Source organism: Podarcis raffonei, chromosome 9 (assembly GCF_027172205.1).
Source record: "Podarcis raffonei isolate rPodRaf1 chromosome 9, rPodRaf1.pri, whole genome shotgun sequence".
Lineage (NCBI taxonomy): Eukaryota > Metazoa > Chordata > Lepidosauria > Squamata > Lacertidae > Podarcis > Podarcis raffonei.
In genome coordinates this window covers 78,528,387-78,541,273 of record NC_070610.1, presented here as the reverse complement: position 1 = coordinate 78,541,273, position 12,887 = coordinate 78,528,387, and the positions used below count along the sequence as shown (strand labels likewise).

General features: G+C 46.2%; 1 protein-coding gene and 1 long non-coding RNA gene across 2 annotated transcripts in view; one reads left to right on the top strand and one right to left on the bottom strand.

The window, feature by feature from the left end:
• Window positions 1-12,887, bottom strand: part of SIGLEC1 (sialic acid binding Ig like lectin 1) — a 53,123-nt gene that overhangs the window by 23,654 nt on the left and 16,582 nt on the right. The window contains exons 6-10 of the mRNA XM_053402197.1: window positions 11,635-11,889; window positions 8,646-8,945; window positions 6,150-6,404; window positions 5,154-5,456; window positions 1,655-1,909 (exon numbers count right to left, since the gene is read on the bottom strand). Coding sequence (XP_053258172.1) covers window positions 1,655-1,909; window positions 5,154-5,456; window positions 6,150-6,404; window positions 8,646-8,945; window positions 11,635-11,889 — 1,368 coding nt within the window. The remainder of the gene's footprint in view (window positions 1-1,654; window positions 1,910-5,153; window positions 5,457-6,149; window positions 6,405-8,645; window positions 8,946-11,634; window positions 11,890-12,887) is intronic.
• On the top strand, window positions 7,855-11,889 carry LOC128420575 (uncharacterized). The gene is made up of 2 exons (XR_008332066.1): window positions 7,855-8,017; window positions 11,697-11,889. It is a non-coding gene; the product is annotated as an uncharacterized LOC128420575 (long non-coding RNA).

Genomic DNA, 12,887 nt, shown 5'->3' with positions numbered 1-12,887 from the left:
ACTACTGAGAGGCCCTCTGCCTGGTTCCCTGCAACCTCACTTCTCGCAGTGAGGGAACCACCAGAAGGACCTCGGAGCTGGACCTCAGTGTCCGGGCTGAACGATGGAGGTGGAGATGCTCCTTCAGCCTTCATTATACATCTTTAGGTGCCAGGCAAAAACTTTCCTCTTCAACCAGGCCTTTGGCTGATGAATATTCTGTGGCCTTTTAAATGTGTTAGTGGGAGTGGAGTTATTGTTTAGTTTAGTCTTAACTATTTATTGTGTGCTTTTATCCTGTATTTTTATCTTGTGAACTCCTCTGAGATCATCGGATGAAGGAGGTATACATATTTAATAAATAATAATAATAATAATAATTTTATATGCACTATAAAACTTGCCTCTCTTCTCTTTCTCAAGGACACGCATAATTTTACAAACATTTATGACGTTGCCTCTTTTTCTAGCATTGCATTTTGTTAGTCTGTAAATCCAAGAGCCATGGCCCAAAGACAGGTGGGGCAGGTTACAGAGGACATGCTGTTTTCCTACGTGGATGTGATATCCTGGATTATCTCATATGAAATAGATCTGAGAGCAGCTGATTAATTTACAGCCATGAAGCCGGCTGACGGGAGGGAATCGCCTTGCCTACTTTTACTATATGTATATGAGATTTTTGTGTGAGAGAGTGTTTGCGGGGAAAGACTTCCGGAAGTCTAATTTGATAGCATCTTGAACATGGGTAGGCAAACTAAGGCCCGGGGGCTGGATCCGGCCCAATCGCCTTCTAAATCCAGCCTGCAGATAGTCCAGGAATCAGCATGTTTTTACATGAGTAGAATGTGTCCTTTTACTTAAAATGCATCTCTAGGTTATTTGATCACTGCAGATGGTGACAGCAGCCACGAAATTAAAAGACGCCTGCTTCTTGGGAGAAGGGCAATGACAGGCCTAGACAGCATCTTGAGAAGTAGAGACGTCACCTTGCCAACAAAGGTCCGTATAGTTAAAGCTCTGGTTTTCCCAGTAGTGATGTATGGAAGTGAGAGCTGGACCATAAAGAAGGCTGATCGCCGAAGAATTGATGCTTTTGAATTATGGTGCTGGAGGAGACTCTTGAGAGTCCCATGGACTGCAAGAAGATCAAACCTCTCCATTCTGAAGGAAATCAGCCCTGAGTGCTCACTGGAAGGACAGGTCCTGAAGCTGAGGCTCCAAGACTTTGGCCACCTCATGAGAAGAGAAGACTCCCTGGAAAAGACCCTGATGTTGGGAAAGATGGAGGGTGCAAGGAGAAGGGGATGACAGAGGACAAGATAGTGAGACAGTGTTCTCGAAGCTACCAGCATGAGTTTGACGAAACTGCGGGAGGCAGTGGAAGACAGGAGTGCCTGGCATGCTCTGGTCCATGGGGTCACAAAGAGTCGGACATGACTAAACGACTAGGTTACTTGTGGGGCCCGCCTGGTGTTTTTACATGATTAGAATGTGTGCTTTTATTTAAAATGCATCCCTGGGTTATTTGTTGGGCATAGAAATGTGTTCATTATTTTAAAAAAAATATAGTCCGGCCCCCCACAAAGTCTGAGGGACAGCGGACCGGCCCCCTGCTGAAAAAGTTTGCTGACCTCTGATCTTGAACAAAAATGCAAAAGGCAGCGACTCTTACACAGCACAGACAGGGTGGCGGCGGTGGAGCTCTTGCTGGCTTTCTCGTTCTCCACTTGGCAGCGATAGTTTCCCGAATCGCCTCTGGACACTTGCTGGAACTCCAGGGAATCCCCATGAACCTCAGGAAGAGGGAGACCATCCTTGTACCAGGTGTAGTTGCTTGAGGTGGTGTTATCACTGCTCACCTCACAGGACAGCTGGACCGCCTCACCTTCACGCACCTCTGAGAACGGGGAGATGGTGATTCTTGCAGCTGGGTAGGAAATAAAACGGGGACAGTTGTCAGTTGCAATTCCTGCATTTAGCTGTGGTTGTGGTTCTTGTGTCCTTGATGTTGGGCACAACCCTGAGATCTTTAGATAAAGGGCAGTATATAAACCGCAGAAATAACTAACAACAACAACAGAAAATGGAAAAAAGAATTTGTGCCAACAAAAAAGGAACGGCAGGATAAATTATTAGATTATACTGAATTGGCCAGATTAACAGAGACAATTAGGGGACAACCTAGACAAGAATTTAAAAAAGAATGGGGGAAATGCAGAGAATACTTTACCAAACAGTGCCACCAAATATACACCTGGACTTGGGACTTCCGGGTTAGCGCCATCGACTAATGGCGGATTCCCTCTGAGCTCCGGAGGGAATCGGCTCTGCAGGATCGGGTCTTGCCGCTGCGGCGACGCGGGGACCCATAAAAATCACAGGCGGTGAAGCCTGTGAACCTGGTGACTCGGCGGGCACCATTTGCGCCCCCCGACCTGCGAAGGAGCCTTTTTAAAGGCTTCGGAACGGGGGACGGGGTGAGCGGCGCGGTGCGGAGAGTCGACTGCTTCTCCTGCAGAGTGAAGCCGCATTGCCATGGTCGGAGAGCGCTGACTTCTTCTTTTGAACAATTGGACTCTAAAAGTAACAACCCGTGAGTACTACGGAAATTGGTACTGTAAAGAAAATTTTGCTTTTAAGAATTAGGCACGATCAGGGAAGGTGTAAAAAGGAAGTCTGCCTCCCCGTCTTGTAAACAAGTTAAAGCAAAGACCTGCTAACTAAGGTCGAGAGAACCTTTTCTTCTTTCCTTCTTTGGTAAAAGACTTTAATTTCACGATTTGGCAGTATAAGAAATTTTGCTGGAGGATAAAGAGCTAATTTTGGGAACCGAAGTGCCACCCTCCCGGACCCGGGAGTGTTCCGCGAGAGAGCCTGTCGATGAGGTACTAAAGAGTTTGACAGCTGTCAAAGTAGCTGTCAAAACGGAAAAAGAGAACTTTGTTTCTGTTGCTTCTGCTGGTTATATATGTTACAATTTTTGTTATAATTTGTTGAAAACAAGGAAGAACTGATACAAACTAGCTGGATTTTTGGACTTGGATTGGAATGAACACTAAGAAACCAAAATCCCTCTAGAGGGGGATTTGGGACATTACAAGAATGGCTGGAGAAGGGAGAATTCAGGCTGAATTGGACAGAGTCTTTGTTCTCTTGGGAAAGTTGCAAGGCCAAATTGATGTTTTGGCTATAAATGTTACAACTCTGTACTCAACTGTAAACAATATCATTGAAACTGATAAGGAGTTGAATCTGGAAGTTTATTCAACTGAACAGAAAGAGAAACTTGACAACTTTGAGAATTTGGAAAAGGAGACATATGTTGTCCCTGAAGAGCTGCAGATGATGAAGGAGGACTTGAGGCCTGACATGATGGTAATGAAGGAAAATAAGAATTTGATGTGGAAAATCTGGCCTGAATTGGAGATTGAAGAAAGGAAAGATCTCCTTATGTGGAGATCCGAAGACCTAAGGATTATAAATTTGCTCAAGGTGGAGGTTGGAGCCTTGGGGACATTTGGACTTGAAAGGAGTAAGAAACAAGATTTGGGTTCCACCTTTAAGTATGGGGGACTGGTTGAAAGAAACATGGATCCTGAAGGGCCAGAGCTTCTCCGAGAGTTGGTGTTTAATTTTAAGGACTATCAAAAAAACCAGCAGAGAGGAATTGAGAGAGAATTAAGAGCCTCGGATGTGAGATCTCCAGGCTAAATAGTAGATTAAGACTGATGGACATTTGTTGGGGAATGGAACCGGGAAAGGGGGAGGTGGGGTTTGGGAATCCAAAGGGTACATAAGTATAATGTGTTTTGCTTTTATTTTTGTTTTTGTAATGTTTATGAAATTTGGGAAATTCGTGGAAGGGAATTTGGGTCGACTTTAGAAAGAATGTTTTAAGAATATGTATTGATGTATAAGTATTGATGTTTAAGTTTGGATAAGGTAAAATTGGGTTTTTTAAAAAAAATGAACTAAATTAAAGGAAAATAAGGTTAGCAAAAATAAATTGAGGAAATGGATGAAAGAGTAAAAGTAAAATAATAACATGTTAATTTATTAGGTTAAGAATTATGGTTAAGGATTTGCTGAATCAATAATTTGAATTGGAATACAAAAAGGGGAGGTATGAGGAGGTCGGGAAAATATGTCAATGAAAGTAAATTTTGGTGAACTTAATGTGTTTTTAATTTTTATGTATCTTTTTTCTGTTTTTTCGTATTTTTTTCTTTTTCTTTTTGACTTTTTATATTCTTACTGTATTAATTTTCAAAATTTTAATAAATATCTTTTTTTTTAAAAAAAAAACCAAATATACACCTGGACTTGTTTCGATTAATTCCTACAGGAGACTTTGTGGTTTTTAAAGTCATAATTAGGAAAAATTGTAATAATCACATATAAAAGAAACAGTATACAAGAAGTAAATAAGGAGGCCATTTACAAGATAAGGGAAATTTTATTTTTATGGTATGTTTTCTTTGCGTAAGGGGATAGGAGTTTAATTTTGATATGTTTTAATTGTCAATGGTGGTGGGTTTGTTTGTATGTATGAGCTGTTGTGGATTATGTTGTAAATAAATTTTAAAAGTTTAAACAACAACAACAATTCCTGCATTGCAAGCAGTTGGGTCCCTTCCAACTCTACAAGTCTGTGATTCAGAGGTGAATGCCTTAAAGGGGAGTAAACCCTAATGGATTAACACAGATACAGCAGCAATCGATCATAGAAGGGACCCTCAAGGGGCATTGAAATATACTCAGAGTCGAGTGTGGATTTCATGCTCTTTATTCAGCTCATAGTAGTGAGGAATAGGAGTTCCCCCAGAATGTCTGCTTTATATACATTATTTACACAATGGGCCGCACGTGATTGGCTAATTCCAGGACTGTAGGCCAATCAGGTTGCGGATTCACTTCCACCAGGAGCTGGATTGGGTGGCTCCTGTGGACCAATCAGACTGCTGCATTCTGGATCCTATTGTTCTAGGACCAATCAGACTGCTGCCTTTTGTATCCTATTCAGCTCAGCACATAACATGCCACTTAAGGACGGCAGGTAGGAAGGAAAGAATATCAGGGTCTGGATGTAATATAAAGCGTAACCTCCATTTTTTTTGGGGGGGAGGTTTTTGACAACTGGACCGCTAGCTTCTCAAATCTCTGTGACTTACTTTCTGCTGTGAAGTCCATGGAGGCTGTGGATTGTCCATAGCGGTTCTGAGCAGAACACAGGTACTCTCCTTCGTCTTCCAGCCTCACGTCCTTGATGGTCACCTTCAGTGTGTTGTATGACTGGATCACGCTCACTCTTGGGTCGGCGGAGGAGTGGGCAATGGTGGTGGACCCGATGAGCGTGTCACCCTTGCGCAGAGTTATCTCGGAGGCTGGTTCGCTGTCAACTGTGCACTGGATGACACCGAGGTGTCCTCCTTGGGTTTCCAGGAAGGACCTCAGCGCCGGCTGCTTGGGGGCATCTTTGGAGTGGAAAACAATCCGTTATAATAATAATAATTTAATAATAATTTATTATTTATACACCCCCCCATCTGGCTGGGTCTCCCCAGTCACCTTGTGCGGCTTCCAACAAAGTATTAAATCCAACCCCCTGCAATGCAGGAATCAACCACAACCCTTTCCTGGAACAAAGCTAAGTGTCCCATCATTGCTCCACTCACCTTCGTGTTAAGTTGTGGGTGAACATATCAGACGACACAGCGATTCTTCAAACAGCTCTTGTTTATTCAGAGGCCAGAACAGAACTGAACTGAAGGGCTCAGTCAGCTTGCTTATATAGAGCTCCAGTACAACGTAACTGTAACAACTTTCTAAAACTATCCAATCAAACTTAACTCTGGCAACGAAGGTGGGATCGATGGACATCAGAGCACAGCCAGATGCAGCCACCCTCTGAACTGAGCTGAATCACTGAGCTGAGTCACTGAACGTCACTTTCGATCCTTCATTTGCATAACTATCTACAGTATCCCCCTGCTGGCCCAGGGTGAGAACTTCAGTACATAACACCTTTCCTCTAGCACCACCCACCAGTGACATGCGGGCCCTATAGGGTTCCCATAAGGCAATGTGGCCCTTGGGTCCCCTACCCCTGCTCTAGACCGCTATGGCTCCAGCCACGTTTTATGAGATGGGTAGGATGGGCTACTCACACAAGACGCGCAGGGTGAGGGCTGGCGATGTGCTGCTGGCTTTCTCGTTCCGAGCAACGCAGTGGAACGTTCCTGCGTCACCGCTGGCCAACGCCGGAAAGACCAGGGAGCTCTCCAGCCCCTCCTGCAGCCACTTGGCATTCTTATACCACGTGTACGTGGTTCCATCTCCCAGCCCCAAGGTGGACATGCAGGTCAGGGTGACTCGCTCGCCTTCGGGTAACTCTTGGGAAGGGCTGGCCACCACCCTAGCAGCTGGGAGAAGAGCAAACAGAGACCATTGATCATAGAATTATAGAATAGAATTTATTATTTATACCCTGGCCCATCTGGCTGGGTTTCCCCAGATACTCTGGGTGGCTTCCAACAAAGTATTAAAATACAGTGGTCTGTTAAACATTAAAAGCTTCAATAAAGAGGGCTGCCTTCAGATGTCTTCTAAAAGTCTGGTAGTTGTTTATTTCCTTGACATCTGCTGGGAGGGCGTTCTACAGGGCGGGCGCCACCACCGAGAAGGCCCTCTGCCTGGTTCCCTGTAGCTTCACTTCTCAAAGGGAGGGAACCGCCAGAAGGCCCTCGGCACTGGACCTCAGTGTCCGGGCAGAACGATGGAGGTGGAGACGCTCCCTCAGGTCTACTGGACCGAGGCCATTTAGGGCTTTAAAGGTCAGCACCAACACTTTGAATTGTGCTCGGAAATGTACTGGGAGCCAATGTAGGTCTTTCAAGACTGGTGTTATGTGGTCTAGGTGGCCTCCCCCAGTCACCAGTCCAGCTGCCACATTCTGGATTAGTTGTAGTTTCCGGGTCACCTTCAAAGGTAGCCCCACAAAAAGTGCATTGCAGTAGTCCAAGTGAGAGATAACCAGAGCATGCACCACTCTAGCGAGACAGTCTGCGGGCAGGGAGGGTCGCATCCAGTGTACCAGATAGAGCTGGGAGACAGCTGCCCTGCATGCAGAATTGACCTGCGCCTCCATGGACAGCTGTGAGTCCAAAATGAGTCCCAGGCTGCGCACCTGGTCCTTCAGGGACACAGTTACCCCATTTAGGACCAGGGAATCCTCCACACCTGCCCGCCTCCTGTCCCCCCAAAACAGTACTTCTGTCTTGTCAGGATTCAACATCATAGAAATGTGGAGTTGGAAGGGACCCCGAGGGTCATCTAGTCCAACCCCCATGCTGTGCAGGAATCACACCCAACTGGTGAGTGGTGTTGACCAAGCAAAGCTAGAAGGGCAAGCCCAAATCAAGTGGAGATACAAAGCGGTTTCATACTGAGCTGAATCACTGGACTTCGCAGCTGAACAGACTCTGGGGTCTCACTCTGCTCTGCTTGAGAGTCTTTTAACTGGAGATGCTATGTTTTGCAATATAAAAACACAAAATGCATAACATAACAATATAAAGAACAATACCCCACCACACATTAAAAAGGCCATAGATTGCTGAACAGCCAAAGGCTTGGTTGATGAAGAATGTTTCTTTCCTGGCACCTAAAGATTGTGGGATGTGAAACACAAGAGCAGTCAAGTACAACATTCCTAGAGTGAACATGTTTACACATGGGGAAGAATGTTTGTCCAGCCAGCAGGTAAACTTCCTGTTTCCTTCTGGGCTGGGACAGACTTCCTCTGCATGTGAATAGAGGTGGGCGTGGCCTCACCTGTGCAGGTAACGACAAAAGCACAGGGCAGGGCAGCCATCTCTCTCTTTCACTACATGAATTGAAGAAGCAACATCTGTTTAGCCAAAGATGCTTCCAGCCAAGAGAGGACAAAGGGACTGTCTCCTTATGAGATAGTGTCCAGGTGTATGTTACTTTTCTAAGCTAAGTCTGCCTTCTGGGATCCGATTGCGAACAGAATGTGAGTAAACTCTTTTTATACTTTTATAGAAGACTGTGTTGTGTCTTATCTTTTATGAGGGAAAAAGGGGAAAATACCAGAACAGTTATTATAGAGGCTTTAGCGAGCCTGAGCAAACGCATCCGCTGCAAGTTTAAAAAGGGGACTGTTACTCTGCTAAATTGTGAACTTGTTAACACAAGTGGGAAAGACTATTATCAGACAATATATCCACTCCTGCATCCCTGAACATTCCCACAAAGATATGTAACTAAAGCGCCAGGTGAGCCTCCCTGGGGAGAGTGTTCCACCAGTGGGGAGCCACTACAGAAAAGGTCCTGTTCTCGTGCTGCCACCCTCTGAACCTTTCGTAGAGCAGACACCCAAAGAAGGGCCTCAGAGGATGATTGCAGGGTCTGGGATTGTTCACATGGGGAGAGGCGGTCCTTGAGGTATTGCCATTTAAGCTTTCATAGGTCAAAACCAGCACTTTGAATTCGACCCAGAAACTAATTCAAACTAATCCAAAGCCAGGATTGGGTTTATATGCTCAAACCGGCTTGCTCTGGAGAGCAACCTGGCTGCCAAATTCTGCACCAGCTGAAGTTTTAGAGGCAGCCACACACACAACCCATTGCAATAATCTTACTTTGAGCACCGAAGAATCTCGCAGTGGTGGCGTTCCCGTACGCGTTGGAGGCCACACACTGGTACTCGCCCTGGTCTTCTGGAACGACCTTCTGGATTTCCAGCTTCAAAGAGTTGCGTGTGGTGCTGATGCTGATCCGCTGGCTGGGAGCCGAGTGTGAGCTGGTGGTCGCGATCAGCCGCTTGTCCCGGTAAAGGCTCAGGGCAGACTGGGGGTTGCTGTCGACGGTGCAGTAGATTATGGCCAACTGCCCTTCCTGGGTCTCCTGGAACAAGGAGAGGGAGGGGGCCCTTGGAGGGTCTGTGCAGGAGAAACAAGATCATTGCATGCACACCTTAGGAGCAGGTACATTTCCAGGTTCGTAGGAGGGCCTCCCCTCCAACTGAACAGAAATGCCCCACTGATCCCAAATTGGCCACTTTCAGTTTCTCTCGTCTTTTATGTCTCCCTTCTTAAATTCAGTTCTCCACATTTCCATGTTAGCTTGCAAAATATTGAATATTGCATATGTGGGTGTGCATTTTCTCCTAACACATATATTCTTGAATGCCATTTACTCTAATATAATGCATTTTTGTATGTCTTTCCCACTAATATGCGCACGACTGCACACACTCTCTGCTAAGGTGTGCATTTTTGACTGAAGAGCTGTTCTGCAAAATTCAAGGAAGTGAGAATTTCAAAGGAGAGCTGCCTTTCAGTTTGCGTTTTCCCCCGGGAAGTACAAGTTAGATAAGTTTGCATTTAAATGAAGACTGAATTTCTACTCTACCCTGAATCACAGCTGCCTAAAGTGGCAGGGAATCCCAGGATCGGCTGCAGAAGTCCCTCGTTTCACAATTCTAAGGCTTCATCCACACTTACTTTTCCTCTGCTCTTTCCATGCAGGGTCCGTGCTTTAAAGCTCCATGTCCAAGCTTCCCTTCTCTGGAGCTTTCCCCCAGAAAAACTGCTCTTTAGAGCTCAGTTGGAACAAACATCAATCTGCGAAAAACCCAAATTGCTGCTGGCTCTGATTTGGCTTTAAAGAGCGGTTTGCATGGGGGAAATCTTCGGAGAAAAATGGGGAGGGAGAAGGACCTTTGGAAATGAAGTGTTAAACCACAGACCTCTGCCCGGAAAGGGTAGGGCGAAAATGAAGTGTGGATAAGCCCTGTGCCTGCTGCTTCCCATTTCAAACTGCCATTTTGCATGTGGATTTCAGGGTTTTAGTAAAAAGCAAACCGAGACCTAAGTTGTCTCCACAAACTTGACACCTTCCCATCCTTGGTTCAGAGGATGGCAGCCTGGGCAAGAGGCACGCAGAGCTCTGTCTTTCCACACCTCAGTGCCACTTCCTGCCCCACAGAAGCCAACACCAGACAATAATCTGCCTAATTGTAGGAGTGCCTGAAGGAGTGTCTCCACCCCCATCGTTCTGCCCGGACACTGAGGTCCAGCTCCGAGGGCCTTCTGGCAGTTTCCTCACTTTGAGAAGCCAAGTTATAGGGAACCAGGCCTTCTTGGTAGTGGCACCCGCCCTGTGGAACGCCCTCCCACCAGATGTCAAAGAGAACAACAACTACCAGACTTTTAGAAGACATCTGAAGGCAGCCCTGTTTAGAGAAGCTTTTAATGTTTAATAGGTTATTGTATTTTAATACTCTGTTGGAAGCCGCCCAGAGAGGCTGGGGAAACCCAGCCAGATGGGCGGGGTGTAAATAATAAATTCTATTCTATTCTAATTGTAGGGCTGGCCCTGCAGATCATCTAAGGGTAGGTTTTGACCTACCCTTGGAATATCATATAGGAGCCAGTGTGGTGTTGCAGATGGACTAGGACCTGGGAGAACAGGGTACAAGTCCCCACTCAGTTTGCCAGGGGCCAGACCCAGGACTGTCTTCTGCATGCCTGGGACTGGGCAACCTGGGGAGAAGGGGGTGCCAGGCAGATCTTTGCACCCTGGTGCCGTATATGCTTGAGGGTGGAACCGGACAGCCAGCTGCCTCAGCGTCTCGCTGGCTTGGTTGCCCCCGAACTCGCTGCGCAGAGCCACCTGCAGCAGAACTCACTGCGGCACATCTGCGCATGCATGGGTTGTGATTCAGCGCTTCTGCGCATGCGTGTGACATCATTTTACACGAGCGGTGAAACCCGGAAGTAATCCTTTCCGGTACATCTGGGTCACAGCGGGACGTATCCTGAAAGAACGTAACATGAAACAGACGTGACATGAGGTATGACTGTTCAGTGGTACCTCGGGTTAAGCACTTAATTCGTTCCGGAGGTCCGTTCTTAACCTGAAACTCTTCTTAACCTGAAGCACCGCTTTAGCTAATGGGGCCTCCTGCTGCTGCCACGCCACCAGAGCACAATTTCTGTTCTCATCCTGAAGCGAAGTTCTTAACCCGAGGTAATATTTCTGGGTTAGCGGAGTCTGTAACCTGAAGCGTCTGTAACCCGAGGTACCACTGTACTGAGAATGCTTATTAGATGGATTTCCCCTAAATTGATTTCTGAACTTTGAATTTTATTGTCATTCATGTTTTTATACTGTATTTTATGCTGCTTTTACATTTAAGTGTTTTAAATTTGTTGTTAGCCGCCCTGAGCCTGGTTTTTGAACTGGGAAGGGTGGGGTATAAATAACATTTTATTATTATTATTATTATTATTATTATTATTATTATTATGAGAAGGCCCTCTGCCTGGTTCCCTATAACCTCACTTCTGGCAGTGAGGGAAGCGCCAGAAGGCCCTCGGAGCTGGACCTCAGTGTCTGGGCTGAACGATGGTGGTGGAGATGCTCCTTCAGGTCTACTGTATATATATCTGCAGATGCCCCAGACGCTGAGCCACAACTCGCCTATTTGCTGACCATTAGCCATGCTGGCTGGGGCTGATAATGGGGGTTGGAATTCAGCCACCCCTGAGAAACCACAGGTTCCCCATCCCTGATACGAAGTGTGCTCTGAACATGAAGCGCAAGAGGGAACGTCAGGAAACTCACAGAAGACACTCAGGCCAATAGCTTGGGATGTCTCACTCCCTTTGTCATTCTGCACCTTGCAGGAGTAATAGCCAGTGTCTCCCACCGAAACCTCATGGAAGACCAGGATGCGGGCGCTGCCTTCCTTGATCCAGATGTTATTCTTGTACCAGCTGTAGTGGATCTCCTGCTTGTCTTCTCCAGGGACGTCGCAGGTCAGCGTGACCGTCTCCCCTTCCCTGACACTGGAAGAAGGGCTGGTGGACAGCACAGCAGCTGGAAGATTAGGGGAGAAGGAAGCGTGAGAAAAAGCTAGTTTCGGTAATGCCACACTTGGAATGACCCCAGAATCTTGCAATACAACCTGCAGTTTTATATGAGTATGTACTTAAAGCAGACGGATAAATGAGTAAGTTAAGTTAATTTGGAATATGCAGAAAATTAAAAAAAAAAAAGGAACTGCAGAAAGAGGGGGGAGGAAGTTGAGTTTCAAAATGTTGAAATGATTGTAAAGTTATTGAAATGTATAAAATTGAAAATCAGAAATAAAAATGGAATGACCCCGGAATTAATGGTGCTGGTCACACTTCCCCTCTTTCACTGGGTGACATGCCTAATCAAGGGACAGCAAAGACCTTTGTAGCTCTATTTACCATGTTCTATTCAAAATCACTATTTCCCAGTAGTGATGTATGGAAGTGAGAGCTAGACCATAAAGAAGGCTGATCGCCGAAGAATTGATGCTTTTGAATTATGGTGCTGGAGGAGACTCTTGAGAGTCCCATGGACTGCAAGAAGATCAAACCGATCTATTCTGAAGGAAATCAGCCCTGAGCGCTCACTGGAAGGACAGATCATGAAGCTGAGGCTCCAAGACTTTGACCACCTCAGGAGGAGAGAAGACTCCCTGGAGAAGACCCTGATGTTGGGAAAGATGGAGGGCACAAGGAGAAGGGGACGACAGAGGGAGAGATGGTGGGACAGTTTTCTCAAAGCTACCAGCATGAGTTTGACCAAACTGCAGGAGGCAGTGGAAGACAGGAGTGCCTGGCATGCTCTGGTCCGTGGGGTCACGAAGAGTCGGACATGACTAAATCACTAAACAACAACAACAAAATTCAAAATGAGGTCATTTGGGCAGATTAAATAACCTTTTCCTGGATTTGGTTTGGTGCCTCATGCCAACCATCTTGGGAAAGGTTCCACTTCCACCTCCAAGCCCAGTCCGCCTGGGGGGAGTCTAAGTAGCAGGAGAGGACCCCTCCCACCACTCC